Raw genomic sequence first — 16,890 nt, forward strand, 5'->3', positions numbered from 1 at the left:
AGAAAAAAGACAAAAAGTGGGGAATAAATAATTAGAATACATTTTATATTAAAACTCTACATAATCAAAGTAAAGGATCTCAATTGCTAATGAATCACAGACACAGTGCAGCAGAGACTCCAACCCCAAGCACCTTCTGATCTGATGATTCTCCCACCTGAAACCCCTACTGTCCTAGCAAACTGGAGACTCCAACTTGATGTGCGCAAAGTGTAACGTCCCTTGAGGCCAGGGTCCAGGGCCCTGAAGCTCTAGTGTTCTAGAAGCTCTCTTGTGCTATCTCAGGTTTATTTTTCAACATGCGCTGGCACTAAGTAATTCAATGATTCAAATCACATAGTTTGGCTCAATAAAGCTTCATTTCATATACAGTATCATATGGCAATGCAGAAGTCACATGACGCTCCACCCTGAGTCCCCTTGGATATGAAAATTCAATTCCAGATTTTATACAGGTGTTTGGGCTGAAAAAAGATCATTTCCTGTGAGATAAAATACATCTTATTCTTAAGTGGGAGAAACAGAGCCAGGGTGGGAGAAATTAAATATCAGGTGGGAAAATCATGGGAGATTTTGCGAAAATGGGCTTTTGGTGGGAGATCTCCCATCGAAAGCGGGAGTGCTAGAGTTTCTGGTGCAGAGCAGAGTGCTGAGGCCATGAGGCAAAGGCATACTTGCCAACTCTACCGCTTTGGGCGGTAGACTACCGCTTTTTAGAGGTTTTGACCGGCTACCGATTTTCTCTTCTGATCTACCGATTTTGTAGCAAACCTACCATAAAATGAAATGGAAGTCATATTTTCCCTTCATTGTGCATTGATTCCCTAAAATAAGCTAGTAATTAGAATACTAATAATAATTTCAAGGAACTTGTTCCTCAAAAACGCCATATTTAGCCTTCTAATATGCACACATGTATGCACACTGCAGTGGCGCACTAGTCTCTATCAAGACTATACTGTACACGTGTACGTGTAGCTAGAACCACGCGTAATAGTAATGTTTTGGTAGCTCATGTTCTGCAAGAGTGAATGCTAAGAATGGAAACCCTCCCAAACACTGCAGAAGAGAGCAAAATCTGCCATGTACAGGAATCTCACAGCCAGGTCATCTGCTAATTAATTTAGATTTGGTGAGGGCAACATTATGTCTTATTCATCAAACTAGCTCCACAATAGAAAGTACACTATAAGGGGATAAATTATTTGCAAATATGTTTGATTACTTTTTCACATATGCTTAGCCTACAAAAGTTATTTACCAATATGTCTGATTTTATTTTTATATGCATATAGTCTACAAAATAGTTCATAGATTTACATGGATTATATGTTTTTTTATCAATACCAAGAACCCTATAAAAAGGTTAAAAAGCATGCACCAAATCTCATATTTTGATATTGAAAAACAAAAAAAAGTCCACACCGTGGGAGGGGGGACACCACCCTCCCCCCCCCCCCCCCTCGCGCTCGGGCTTGGTCGCTTTGCTACCTCGCAAAATCTAACCTCTTCAGGTTTTCAAAATGTTGGAAAGTATGCAAAGGCAGTGCCCATGTCTGTAATTATGTAATGCAACAATGAGGTTAGTTCTGCAATCCTGTACAGTGCATTTTATGCACCACCCATACTAGCCATAGACATACATGTAGTCCCAACTGCAACACAACAGCCTTCAAAAGTTTTGATGTTTGGCAAAAAGTCTGCATTCATTTTTACTTGTCTAATGCACTTGTTACCAGTCAAAGTACACAACAAGTAACATTAACGTTAGGCCTACCAGTAAATTTAGTTGAATTAGAAATTTATGAGAATGTGATAGGCCTAAGTTATGTGTTTTCTAATTAGATTCTACTACTAACGTTACTTAGTAGTTACTACGTGCTAGTAGACTGTGGACACTGTTTCAGTCTACTTTTCGTAGAATTTCTACTTGTTGGAAACTGGTGTTTACATTGACTATTGCATTGTTAGTTCAGTTCGTTCGTAATGTTAGTTGTACAAACATTTGACTAGGACGTTTCGTTATAGTTAACGTTTGGAGTCCCACTGCTGCACTGCAGCAGTGGGAAAACACCTGGCTGATGTCATTCAACCCCAGCAAATGTTTCGTAGCTAGTGAGGTTTTGCCCCTCTCGATCCACAATGAATTGCAGCTACTACATCCATAACTCTGCTCTTCAAAAGTGTGAGTCTGTTAAATATCTTGGTGTCACGTTATCTAATGACTTCAAGTGGTCATCACATATCTCAGCAATCTCCATGAAAGCTAAACAGCTTGGTTTCATCCTGCACAACACAAGGTTCTTCCCTCAGTCATTCAGCTTTAATATAAGTCCCTTGTACGACCCCATTTAGAATATTGCTGTAGTGTCTGGGATCCACATATGGCCTCGGACATTCAAAAACTGGAAAAGATTCAACGCCAGGCAGCTCGCTTTGTCACAACTGATAATTAAAGAACGAGCAGTGTGACCAGTATGATTAATAAGTTGAAATGGCCCAGCCTATCTTCACGACGTACTGTAAGCAGACTAACTATGGATGGTGTACAGAATCTGACATGAACGACTTCGTTGCAATTCATCCAGATACATTTTTCACAATCAACTCGTCTAAAACTAGGAAAAATCACGACATGTGCTTCCAAACATACCGTCCCAGGGGCAACATCGACAAATTTGCATTTGCCCAGAGATCCATATCTGAGTGGAACAAACTTCCAAGCTCTGTGACTGTGTAGTCTGTACTGTAGTTTGTGCAGTCTCACCTGAGGAGCTCCTTAATAAGGAGCTCCTTAATAAGGAGCTCTTATTAAGTTAATGACCCACCTGGGCACCTTAAAATCACACCTTGTGATTAAGCCCACACCCCTCCTCTCATCGTGTACACAAGTTGTATTCATCTTCGTGATAGGCTGTATTTTATAGCCCTTTGAAGATTATAGAAGAAGAAGAAGAAGAAGAAGAAGAGTCTAACACAAGACAGCTCGACAGTCTACAGCCAGCCACAGCCTCACGGGGTCTACACATAATTACAAGTAACGAGTCACAATACACATAAGGAAGCATGTGGGACTACGCAAATATAGCTAGTTCACACTTGCAAGTGATCATTTTTGGTGTCTAGTTGAGTTAATTTTATGAGTACATCCGTGTGCTTTATTTCTCAATTGCAAAAAGTTTGTTGAGGAATAATGCTCTTCTAGTGGCATAGAGATTATTAACATATGTATCATTAACACTGCTTACCTGTTAGCTGTTGCCGGTCGTTTGAATTTAGATCTAGACTAGAACTCTAGACGAACTTTCGCTCAGCAGTCGCGTTTTTGGTGTCACCTTGTTCACTATTATGACACTATTATGTTTCCTTGTATTGCATTTATCTAATAAATGATGTATAAAGTATAAATAAAATATGTCAAGTAATACATAGCAAAATTTTTGATGGCAAATAATTTTTTAAATAAAAAATGGGCAAATTTTTGTATAGAATAATAATAAATCTTATTCCGTGACCATTGCTAGCTAGCTGTCACATGTCGTCTGCTCGTTAAGCCGCACTGTGTGTAGAGTTCTGTGGTTCAAGCTCGGCCGAAAGTTGTGCGAACTTCAATCTTCATTTGTGCAATGTGCCAAGGTATCCGATTCGGTAAAGTTCACTGGTCCTGACTTTGGACATTGGCGATTCAACTGTGAAGAAATGAAATGGATGAATCAAAGGATTCAACAGGAACACAGTCAGTTCCTACAATTTCATTCGATTCCAAATGTACGAGTACAATTGCCGAGGAGAACAGTTGCAGCAGCAGTAGCATTGCCAGTAGCGTCATTTCAGGCTCAACTGAATCTGACTGCACGCCGTCCCCGTTGCTCCTCGATGGACTTCAGTTGTAAGTAAATTTACATCACTAACGTTAACTAGGCCTAAGTGTTTAGTATTAGTGTTAGAAACCTCTAGACCCTACATGTACAACATGATGTAGATGTACTTGTAAAAATGAGAACCTTGACAATCAGAATGAGTTTAGCAGTGACAATTCAATTAGGCTAAAGACTGAGTCCGAAGAAGAAACACAAGACGTTCAAGGGGCTACTAGAAAGATCTAGTACTAGTAGTATGGTAGGGGTCCAACCCACCGACCGGGTCCATAACGACCGACCGCGCATTATAATGGCATTGCGCGTACAGAAAGAAAATGTACGCATGGGACTACGCGCAACGGTGTTCGATTCTTCACTGGGCTACGCTACCGAGTAAAATGTGGCGAAAACAACTAAGTATTCCCTCTAAATTACCGAAATGTAGCAAAATCGAATAAGGTTTATCGTGTAACTACATATAACTAGGCCTACCTTTGCTGACTCGTTGTTAGATGCAGAGTATCCTTCCGTAATAAATTTGACGATTTTGACCGCAAAATTGTCACCGCCGCTTGTACCATCATGCACACACGTTACACATACACATGACATAAACATTTTGTCGCCCGCTACGACCGTACGAGTTGATGCAGAAACGAGAAATGAATGTGAAAAAACAAACCGACTCATCTAATTTATTTCAATTACGATGAAAAGTTTCCTAATGAAAATCAAGTCAAATTCATCAAACAGTCCTTCAAAAGTAATATCGAAGGATTCAAAATATATTCAAATATTATTGGGGAAAAAAATTATGACTAGAAAAAAACAGCAGCTTGTCGAAAAAACGCGTTTAAATACGCTTTATACGTATTGTCAATAGAGGGCGGGGTGGTCGGTCGATATGAGCCCGGCAACTGAGTGCGGAAAAAATGACACCCCACGCGTTCGAAGCCGCCATCTAGAGCGCGTACCTCAGATCGCATTTTCAGTGCGAGCTTGTGAATCCGGAGTATTTTCTCCACACGTGAGTAAAATTTCAGGCAAATTGTGAGATTTTTCACGTTTCTATTGATAGAAAAACGTTAGGTGTCCGATATTATGAACACCCAACCATACTAGCAGTAGGTCCATAATACTTAATAGTTGGTCTAGTTGTAGTTGAATGAAGTAACGTAGAACACAATCTAACGTTTAGATTTTCTGTCAATCGAACACTCCAGTCTCCAGTCTAGACCCAATTTTGATAAAAATGGGGAGCAAACTGAGCGAGAAAAACAAACAAACAACAACTAACATTAGGCCCTAGATCAAGTAAGACTAAGAATATCTAACGTTAGATCTGACTAGAATCTATCAACTGTTATAGATACATTGTATTACATCTGCAGTTCAAACAATTGGTTCATTACATTTTAATCTTTTTAATGTGTTCAATGATTTTTTTCTCGTTTGTTTGGTGCATGTTAACCTAGTTTGACTTATAAACTAAAAAAATGATAATGTTGTAACATGAATTCTAACACGTTAATAATGTCTTGGCACTTCCATTTGATTTCTTTTGAGCATATCATTTGACTTTTTTTTTTTTCAGAATGTTACTGATAGCGTTATCATTACCATCATCATCATTTGTTCCTTGTACTGTAGCCTGACAAGAAAATTTGGAACCTGCAGTTCATCTGGTGGGAACCACACTGAAAATGGTGAGATGTCTCTTTTCTTACCAACAAATTCTGATGTGGAAGGAATAGCTGGAGTTAATATGATGCAAAGGTCTCAAAATTGCATTCAATATTGCAATAGTGATGAATGGAAATGCCGATATCAGTTTAATAGCTAGCTTGATCATGACAAAGTGGAGGGGGGGGGGGGGGGATTGCATGCATCGTAGAACTTTTTATTGTAGATCTTATGACTACCAGCCACCAGATATTCAATGCATGCATTAAATGTTTACAAGAAAGACTGCCTTTTATTTTAGACTATATAAAGAGGGTAATTACCCTCTCTAAAATATATTGCTTTGTATGATCTACATATCGGTACTTCAAGCTTAGTACATTTGCTACATAGCATTTTACTCTGAAGTCTGAAAGGACAGCTGACAGGTTATTTTTTTAGGTAAAAGGAATACTGTATAATGAAAAGGTACTCACTATGAATCAATGGATTTTTTTTTTCCCCCAAGGAAAAATTGTTTGAAGAAGCTAACAATGTGGTCCAAGATCATTTGACTGATTATTAAATGTTTTTTTCATTCCCTTAGATGGAGACAACTTAGATAGTACTTCTTGTTCAGAATCTCTTCTGGAACCTGTGAAAAGGTGAGATGTGTGTGTACAAATGATGTTTTGTTTCAATTTGGTTGTCAGATACAACTGCATGTATAGATAGAAAAGTTAAATGCAAATGCTGCATTGTACGAGCTGTCTTGAAAACTCTAACAACAGGCCACTGTCATTGACTTTTATAAACCCTTAAAGACATTATTTAAAATACTAGGGTTAGAAATCATCAAACTTTGCAGATAAGCTGTAAGCTCATGTTTAAATGCAAAAAGAAAAGAAAAGAAAAGAAAAGAAAAGAAAAGAAAAGAAATTAAAAGAAAAAAAAAGAAAAGAAATCCAGCATAAAAATATTTCAAGAATGGTGTTTGAAATCTATATCAAGAGATCTATGAGCAAATATCACCATGCTGATGAAATGTTTCCTGAATGGCTTATTCTAATACAACTGTCTTTGAGAAATACTCATATGATAACCAGTTACTCAGAGATTTTCACTTTTTGTAGCATTTAGTGTTTATTTTTCACTCTAGTTCCTTTTCTTAGCTTCATATTTACACAATATTGGAGACTCTGGTAGCATGTGGAAATTTGTCAAACTGGGAACATTATTATAAAACAGTTTCTTTGTGTTTGCTTGCTTTTGCTGCACAACAGATAATCTGGCAATTTTCAGTGCAAGTTACAAACTAGTAATGATGACATCAGTGAGTTGGAACTTCACAGACTATGGGCATGGCATTTATTCTATCCTCATAGCTACAATTCATCTTGGCCAGAGTTTTGGCTGTTGCTACTTACAGATAGCAGACCATTTGTACTGACATTGTTTGGAAGCTTGTAATGCTAATTTAATGTTCTATTTCAAGTCAGTTCTATAAGAAATTACTAAAGAGTATGATTTTAATTGTGGTCAGATATTTTGGTTATTGAGGAACTCCCCCGTTGATTTATATCTGTTGACTTGTTTTCATTTGATAATTACTGGCTTTCAGAATCCAGGATGGTGCTCTTTTACAAGCAGAAAAGCCTCTTTCTAATGGCAGCCCAGTGTTTTCATGGAACCAAGTGCAAAAGTTGACATGGAGATCTCACATATCTGAGGCAGCTATTCTTGTAGAAGACAATGAAATTGTGTCAAACCAGGAGCCCCTTTCAAGTCCCCTGAAACCTCCCTCACTGCGAGCAACAGATGGTGTGTCTGTTGTTGTGGAAGAAGCAAAGTTGCCAGGAACAGAAAATGTGAGTGAGTCAAACCAGATACAAAGGTTTGATGTTTATGAGGACTCTGACCACCCAATATGTCCTGCAGTGGACAGTGAGGCCCTTTTGTGTCCAAGACTGCTCCATCAACAGCTTGTTCGTGATAGTAACATGGCTATCTCTGATAGTAAAGTTAGTCACCCAACTTTAGACAGACATCTCAATTCTGATGAAATAAGGTGCACAGAAGTGCCTTCTGAGAAAGAGTCACGGGATGGGGGAGATCAGCTAGTTCCTTCTCCCAAGCAGATGACTAAGAGCACAACCTCAGAGAGGGGCCCAGTCCTGTGGGACTCAGATGATGTAACCCAGATTGATGGGAGCGCCTCCATGTTTTCTGACTCCAGTTTCATCAAGTCTTCTATGGATAATGTGCTAAAACTTGGGGATAATCAGTCACTGACTTCTTCCAAGGAGACCTGGTACAATAGAGACTGTGATGTTGGAGAAATGAGTGGACCGCCTAGCATCAGTGGAGATTGTTCTGGAGATGGCATAGCTTTTGGGAGGACAGAAGGTGGTAGGACCAAGTCCATGGCAGGAACCTCATACCATGAATCTGGAAAAGGACATAGTTTGACCTCATCTCTGCAAAGTAGACAATGTTTGGAGGATAAAGAGGCAGACCTAAGTGCTCTTAACTCAGATAATGGATTGTCTCAAAACTGTTTCAAGTCCACATCGGGACCGTGCAGGGTTGATCATTGCAAAGAAGATGCTGATAAACATTTAGAACAAAATCAGGAAGAAACAAATGTTGCTGATTCCTCTATTGGCGAGGTTGATAATGGAAGACAAATGGCTAAAAGTGTTGGAGGAAGAAAAAGGAAAAAGTGTACAAGCACTAGAGAAGATGCAAAAGTAAAGGAAGATTGTTGTAGCAAAGCTACCAAATGTAGGAAGAAGGTTAATGAAAGGAAGGAAATTGGAAGACTTGGTGTTTCTTCAACTGAGCAAAGTTCAACAGCTGGTTCAGCAAGGAGTATGCGACAGAATGCGGCAGTCAGCAGAGCAGACAAGTTGGTGTGTATTCTTTAGTTTACTGATGCTCTACTAGTATATACTGATGATAAAGACAATTTCAATAGTAGATAACCAAATGTAGAGTCTGAACATTTGTGAGATAGTATATGGGTGCAGAACTGGCTCCTATTTCTAGATTACAATTACTGGTAGATGTTCAAATCAGCCAATGAAAGAAATGAATATAAGATGTCAGAATCGTAGAGTGCAGTGTTTTTGGCAATGCCTTTATTCCATTTTGTTTATTTTGTGCAATGTCTTCCAGCTATATGATTCTCAATATTTTTTTCGTGTCTAGAAATGCTTCCTAATTACTCTGGTAGGTATTGGGATATTATCGGACATTGTGAAGATTTAAACCAAATTCAAGAAATGCATATTTACAAATTTGCAAATTTGTTGTATGAGAATACCAGTAAGTGCAAACTCTTTGGCTTAATGTCTATGTTCTTACTTTGTGTTAGGTGTGTGTGAAATGATAGCACACAACATTTCTATCATGTCATGTCTTCGTCTTTTTTGATTTATTTTTCCTTCAGATTCACAGCAACATTACAACACTGGCAAAGCGGCTGAAGAGATTGTCTTGGAACCAAGCAAAAATTGAGAAAGATCTCAGACAGCCTGAGATATCCTGTAAAGGTACTTTGCAACAAATTTTCTGCTTTACAGTGTTTAATGTTTTACATCCTGATGAGGGGAAATTTTGTGATTTACTTTTAAGAGATGTATCATCCAAAATACAAATCTCTCAAAGGATACACCACGTCTCCCTTTTTACGTCATGAGTTCGAAGAAGATATATCAAAGAGACAAAAGTATCGGTCTTTGTAGAAAAAAAAAGTCATAAAAAACAGTAGTAATGATTTATGTCATTTCACAATGTGCTTATTAACATGCAAATGATTACAGAGGTTAAAAAGAGCATGGGCTAAGAGTATCATCAATATATAATGCAGATGTTTCATGTGCATTGTGTGGCATCAAAATCAAGGTGATACACTGTGGCATACCAGCATATAGAGTTAAAAGACATCCAACACCTTCCATGAAAACAAACACAGTTCTTGCAAAAGAGTGTTGATATATCAGTTGTTATAAAGACAGAGTACAATGCTTGAAATGGCAGAGCTTGACTCTGCATGGGTATATAAACAATGAGAATTAATGTCATGTGGTATGGTTCATATTTCTCTAGAGGGAACTAGGATTGGAAAGCAAATGCGTAGTGCCCACAACACTCTTCGGCAGATAACAGATGAAATCACCCAGATCAAGGAGGATCTACTTCAAACTCTTGAGAGCATCAGGTTGATCCACAGTCAGGGGACTCACAGAAAGTTCCTTCACACTGAGATGAGTGAAGTGGAGGAGCTGCAACAGAGTCTTTACAGGCAGCTGAAAGTGCACAGAGGCCTTGCATGCACTCTTCAAGCCATACTCCTCAAGCTCAAGTCCAGTCCAAGAAAGGAAGTGAGGAAAAGAGAACTTGAGGGAGGAATACCGAAGAGGGCATGTTCTTCTCATACACAGAACAGTGAAGTCACAAGTTTAGTGGTGAGCCTTAGACTTTGAACAGTAGTAAAATTTACACATTTTGTCCTTTTTTTGGCACATGATCTACAGCATTTGCTTCCACTATGATAAAAATGACACTTACTTTCTGTTACATTACTCCCCTGTAGTTAAATGTTAAGAAATAAAAGTGATTGCTTGCTAATTAGTCCCTTTGGAACCACAGAATTGCTATGGTAATGATCAAGATGAGAAAAGTGCACATTAAAACGAACTAGTATTCTGGGTTAAGATATCCCCATGTTCATATCTCGTGAAGATAGCACCACAAAAGTGGGCTAAAAAAACTACAACGCACAAACATACAAAAAACAGAGCTTCAAGCTGGAATTTGAAGTAATGTCACTGATTGCCTTTTTGCTTTATCTGTTGCACTTCAGTTTACTAAAATGGCTTCTTAAAGGTCCAGTTTACCTTTGGGAGCAGTGATTTCAAAAATGTTCAAGATATCACATTTGATGCATATGAGTAGGTCTGTTGTATCACAAAACATCCTACCATATGAAATTTTTGCAATAAAGCCTAAAATACGAGGAGATATCAGCATTTTTCTCAATAAACCATAACTGTATACGGTTTAGTCTGGAAGCATTCTTATTAAAACTATTGTTCACATTTTGTGTATTTAACAATACTTAACATCGATTATATGGATTCAAATTTTTACAGTGGTTGTTTCTATCCCTAACTCACATTTTAGAACAATTTTAAAGCACTAATATTGGGTTTCTGTTTCATCTGCAAATGGTAAATTATGCCTTTAATAAGGTATAAACTTATATTACTTATGTTAAAAAATGGAATATCTTTACAGCACGTGCAGTTTGTTGTTACATCATTTGACAAGTATCATACTAGTAGCTAGTGTGGATAACACCACTGGAAACATAAAAGCGTGCATTCAGTGTGAATGATCATGTGTTTTGCGTTTCCTTGGCCTTGAAATTGCTGTCTATTGTGTTTATTATTCATTTGTCTAATGTTTCATTCCAGCAGTCTGTACCACAAACATCAGACAGAGATGATAGCATGAGATGGCAGAGCAGTTTGCTGAAGGAACTCATGACCACTCTGGATGAATCTGCAGGGGCTCTGTTGGTCAGGTTCATGTCTATGCTTCAGGAAAAAGAACACAGCTCCAACACTGAAGATAGGAACAGGAGTGAGTCTGATCGTACAATTGACACATCTCGGCACTATGGTGATAGGTGCCCAGTAGGAAAGACAGGTGAAGATAAGGGGCTCCTTCCGGCTTCCACCTATAATGCCCTGCATGAAGAAGGACAGCTGGCAGTCACTCCAATATCTGATGAGGCTGGAGATTCAGTGAATGAAGGAGGAGATGGGTGTAGTCCATTCCCAATGGCAGATGAATGTTCTTCAAGTGAGGATGAAGCAGAACTAGAGCAAAGGAGCATCACATCTCATGGTGTAGATGTCCCTACTGGGGACTCACGAGACTGCATGAGAGCACCAACAATACATTCATTGGACACAAACCAACACAGGAGTGTAATAAAGCCTGGAATTTCAAGTAGAGGTGTGACAAGAAATATGTCAGAGGGGAAAGGTTCTACTGCAGCCCGTGGTATGGAGCATCTTGGTGCAAGTAAAACACACTTAGGAATAGTTTTCTCCAAGGCATCATCAGCATCTACTGCAGAGGAAATGTCTAAGTCCCCCTCTACAAGTGACAATTACACAAAGTCACCCATTTCAAATGCAAAATTGGACCAAGAGTACTTGAAACCAATTGCAACAAGACTTGTTACTCTACCAAGTCCAGCTGGCCATCAAACTGTCAGCAAGACTTCAATGAGTTCAAACAGTGCATTCTGCACAATGCATGTTTCAAGCTTTTCACCGCCTGATAACAATGCCAGACTAAATCCAAAGACCATTTCCATCTTGAGAACCAGCACAGGATCTACAGCAGTGGCTAATGAAGCCAACATCAGCGGTGTACCTATCTCTGCAGCTTCAACAGCCGTAGATACAAGTGTTCAACCAGCACAAAACAGAAGTGGTGGCAGGCTACAATCGAAGGAAGCAGGTTTCTTGTCCACAGACTCTATACACCCTTTGACTGTCACAACACTTCAAAAGATATCAGCCTGTGAGCCCTTACAATGGTCTGGAGAGCGATTGATGCAATCTGAAAGAGAGTCAGGTGATGGAACCATCGGCAAACACACCTCAGGATATCGAGGATTTGCATCACATAGCACTGGTATGAAGAAGTGCTCTACTGAGGCACCTACCAACGCACCCACTGCAACATCGTTACACAGTGAGACAATCTACTGCATGTCGATTCAGCAGAATACTGCCAGTCTCCAAGAGAAAGACAGGACTTCTCTGCATAGCCACCGCACCCAAGCCATGCCTTCTAAACTGCCAGACATGGCATCCCTAAAGAAGGTTTGTGTTATTTTATGGATATATGTTTGCTCATGCTGACTTCTCCTTAATTCATATTTTGCTGTGGCGATACAATTGACTCTTGCTCTTATCACGATTAGGACAGCTCATTCATTTATGTATATTTTAAGTGTTTCTGTGATTGAGCCAGGTGCTTTCATTTTTTTTTTTTTTTTTTGGTAAACAGGTCAATTCTAATAGAGTGCAGTCCCACTGTGACGAACATGGTTTTAATGAAACTACACATTGGGAGTCGCCTGTATACCCAAGCTACAATGGAATTGATAAAGATGATATGCATATTACATGGCTGTGTTCGATTTCATAGAAATATGCACAAACTGTAAATGTCCATGAATTTAATCTATAAACTCCAACGTATTGAACATTGTATGTTACAAGGCGCAGTAGTGTAAAATGATATGTTGTGGTGCCATCTAAGTAGAAGTCGTATCTTATGCTCTGATCTCTGCATGTTTATCATTGTATGCTGTGTTCACCATTGTTGCTATGTAAATGTTTATGGTATTGTTTTAAATACCTTTACCATACCTGTTACCTTTACAGCGAGCCCTTCTACTTCTTCTTTTGTTTTTTTCAGGTCTATCTCATCGATGAAAATGAGCTCTTTCCTTACACCCAGGTTCTGCCCAGAGAATTTTGGACAAATGATGATATCATCGACCTTGAGTTCCCTGGAGGTTTGTTTGAAGACATCAACGTGTGGTAGAAGTGAATAGCCCTTATTTTAGATTATCAAGAAGGATTCATTTTCATGTTCAAACGACTGTAGTGCTGACGCTTGCGAAGATGTGTAGCCTTCGATGCACATACAGACTCTCATTCACAAAGTATAACTTAATGACTGAAGTTATTGGTTAGATTTGTTTTTCTAAATCTCAGATACTAGATAAGTTACCAATTCGAAAGCTTTTCCTGCAAGTAAAGCTCTTCAACTTACAAACAAATTAAGAATCTGCTGTACAATCACTTCGATCAGCTTGAAGCCTTTTGTTATTTTGACAAGTTTTGGGTCTCTGCTGGGGGTTTATTCATACTACTCGATTCTTGGCCCTATGTAGGGGACATGTTCATTGCAATCAATCCCAAATTTGTTTTGAGAATCATCTTGTATGAATAGTTCTTGATACTATTGTAAAAGTGGAATTTTCCCGCGGTATGAAAATTTTCATGCATTTCGTGCAACCAGACGCTAGCGTGAAATAGAAGCACGCAAATATTTTTGTATGCCATATGTTCCAGTAGTTAATGTCCTGATTCCGTGGAATTAAAAACACTCAAAATCCATCTTACCCAGCCAAGTTCCAAAAATTACTTATGCGAAAATATCCACTTTTACAGTATTTGCCAGAACATTTTTAGTGAAAAGAATGTGACTTTAATATTAAGGTTGTTGATATTTCATTGAGTTTGATATGCCAGCTTCTTGTTGTAGTTCAAAGTGCCATAAGGTAGTATGCTTTTTGGTCCAATTTAGAGATGCATGTGTGAAAATGAGGCTTTTGTTAGAATGACTGCCGACACATTTAGTTTAGTTGATGATGCAGCAAGTACATTGTTCTCAAAAGATTAGATTAAATGCAACACAAATTTGAGTCCCATAGAACTGGTTTACCCTTTTTCCACAGTATACAAATATATCAAAAGTAACATCACTCTGATTTGCATCACTGATCATGATCTAGTAAATATGCATGGTCATATAGTGTATCTGTTTAACAATATTATGAAGTTAAGCTTGTACATGTATGCTGGTACAATGTGCTGTCTTCGAAACTCTACAGATGTTGGTAATAATGTTTTGTAAAATTACCTTGTTTATAATGTCTTCTAAATCTAGATACCCCCCCCCCCCACAAGTGAGCATTCTTATGCAAATCTTGTGTCATACAGAGATATTTGGAAAAAGTCCAATGACATTGTTATACATGACAAATTTTTATGAAAATAAGAACGCCACTTCCTAAACAATGTTATATTGGCAGTTTTATTAAGATGATTATTGAAGAAGGAAAGTACAGTAAACAATGAATGAAACTTTGAACTAGTGTTGCCATTTGGTCAAACTGTGTGGCTGTGTTGAACGATCAATTATATGTTGTGTAGTGATTTGTTACAACATTCTCTTTGTAATGGATTTCCTCGTGTAGCAGAAGTCATATCCAGTACATGTATTCTGAAAATTTGGCAACAATTGCTTTTTGGCTTACTCTATTTGGTTGTTGTTGATATGAGGCAAGTCTGGTCAAAATTCATAATTATGTAGTATGTCTGCAAAGTAACCTGTGCCTATATTAATAGATTTAAAAAAAAAATCGATATGATTTGAACCAGGTAATATGTTGAATATAGTTATCTCTCCTGATTGATGTATGATACATGATTGATATGCTCTTCAGAAGAAGATAATGATTTTGAACTTGGTTTTGTGAAGGTTTCAAAGCATGTATCACTATTTTTATCATGCACTGGAAAAGTTCGATTGTTCGGGTGTAATTAATTCAGTTACACATACTCATGCAGTAAGGCCTGTTGGTCAGATTTCAGATTCGATGTCTTTAATGTGTTGTTCTGACACAGTGAATTCAAATTGTTAATGTCATTTGTATGTTATATGAGTACAGTGTATAATGTGTGTCCACGTTTTCAGGATGCTTTGTACTGTAATGTGAAAGCCGTTATCCTGTAAACTCTCTGTACATTACCAGCAGAGGGCGACAAACTTCAGGCTCAGTTGAGTGCACTGATCAGTGGTTGAGTGAGGCATAGTTGAAATCGGCTTACCGTAGGCTTATTTCCTGGAGTAAGCCATGTGGAACGACTGATTCAATATCACAAAAGAGATGAAAGAAAAGAACCATTATCTAAACAAATTGCATCAGTACATATCATATCGAGAACAAACATTTATCAAAATGTAGAATAAGATGTTAGCTAAATCTGGGTACAGATTTGGCAAGGTGAAGTGAATTCAGGTATTCAGTAAATTTTCTTCCTTTTTCTTCACTATCTGAGATGTCTAACAGTTGTCTTCCTAATGAATGGATGAGTTATTTCCTGTGATTTGAGTGTTTGAATTTGTCATTCATGTTTTTGTTTTACCCTTTCCTTGAAGAGTGTAAAAGACACCCTGGTAGGTTTTCAGGTTGCTTGCCCATCATTCAGTCCATCCCACATCTTGTTATTGTAATTTTCAAAGAAAAAAATCCCAATGGGTTTTCTTTGTATCTGGTCCAGTTATGCTTGATGAGTTGAAGATGTGCTTATTTGCTTATGGGCAAGATCCCTGAAGGCCAAAAGTCAAAGATAACTAAGCTTTGGCTAGAATTGGCAGTTTCAGCTGTAACTTGATGTAGGCAGCCTGGGGGTGATGGCAGAGGGAGGTTAGATTAAGTAGACAAAATTTGTTCATGCAAAAAAAAAATACCAGGGGAAAAGTCAAGTGCCACATATTTCAAAGTGGTAGTAGTATATGGTAGTAGTAGTACACTAGTAGTAGTAGTAGTGGTGGTGGTGGTGGTGGTGGTGGTAGTAGTAGTAGTAGTAGTAGTAGTAGTAGTAGTAGTAATAGTAATAATAATAATAATAAAAGTAATGATAAAACCAGTGTCATTTGCAGTTATTACTTCAGTTAAGAATGTCTACTGTTGATATAAGTTGTTGCACATGGTAGAAATTACTGAATTGACAATCATTCTTTTAAAGGGACTGTACAGTACTGGTTGAGGTGGGGATTCATGTTTTGAACATTCGTAAGTGAGATAATGAAAAGCCTCTTGTGAAATATGAAAGAGCATGTAATTTTAAGCAGGATTCAACGTTTATTTGATGAAAATTGGTTTTCAAATGGCAGAGATATCCAAAAAAGTGCTAATAATAAAAGGCGACATGCCCCAACTTTATTAGGATCTCTTTGTTTCACCTTGTTTTTGAATATCTCAGCCATTTCAAAACCGATTTTCATCGAATAAACTTTTGATACCCCTTAGAACTGCATGCTCTTTGACATCTCATAGAGTGGTTTCTGAATATCTCACAAAACGTTAAAAGCTAAATCCTCACCTCGACCAGAACTGTACACACCCTTTAATGTGAACATCATTAACAGGGGCCGCGGAAGCGGGGGGGGGGGGGGGGGGGGGGCTGTAGCCCCCCCCCCACACACTTTTTGATCGTGAAAAAAAAAATCAAAAAAAAAAAAAGAAAGAAAGGGGAAAAATCGGGGGAAAATCACATTCAGTGCTGACATTACCCGAATTTCTCACAAAAAGTGTGCGTCAGATCGCTTTATCTTGATTTCAAAAACGCAAAAGCTCCGTCGATTGGGAGGGGGCATCCCCCTCCCACACCCTCCCCCTCTAGACTTTGTACATACACACAGCTGATGCACACGCGGAATAAGAGCTAAATGCCGTGATTTTGCTATTTAGTATTAACAC

The 16,890-nt window shown here is 38.3% G+C and overlaps 1 protein-coding gene across 1 annotated transcript; it reads left to right on the top strand.

Moving 5' to 3' along the window:
* Positions 1 to 3,704: 3,704 nt before the first annotated feature.
* Positions 3,705 to 15,460, top strand: LOC140227948 (uncharacterized). Its single transcript, XM_072308332.1, has 8 exons — positions 3,705 to 3,889; positions 5,511 to 5,566; positions 6,130 to 6,187; positions 7,144 to 8,434; positions 8,974 to 9,076; positions 9,633 to 9,991; positions 11,003 to 12,430; positions 13,032 to 15,460. The coding sequence occupies exons 1-8, from the start codon at positions 3,705 to 3,707 to the stop codon at positions 13,158 to 13,160; spliced, it is 3,609 nt and encodes a 1,202-aa protein (XP_072164433.1). The 3' UTR covers positions 13,161 to 15,460.
* The last annotated feature ends 1,430 nt before the right edge of the window (positions 15,461 to 16,890 follow it).

This window comes from Diadema setosum, chromosome 4, assembly GCF_964275005.1.
Source record: "Diadema setosum chromosome 4, eeDiaSeto1, whole genome shotgun sequence".
NCBI classification, from domain to species: domain Eukaryota; kingdom Metazoa; phylum Echinodermata; class Echinoidea; order Diadematoida; family Diadematidae; genus Diadema; species Diadema setosum.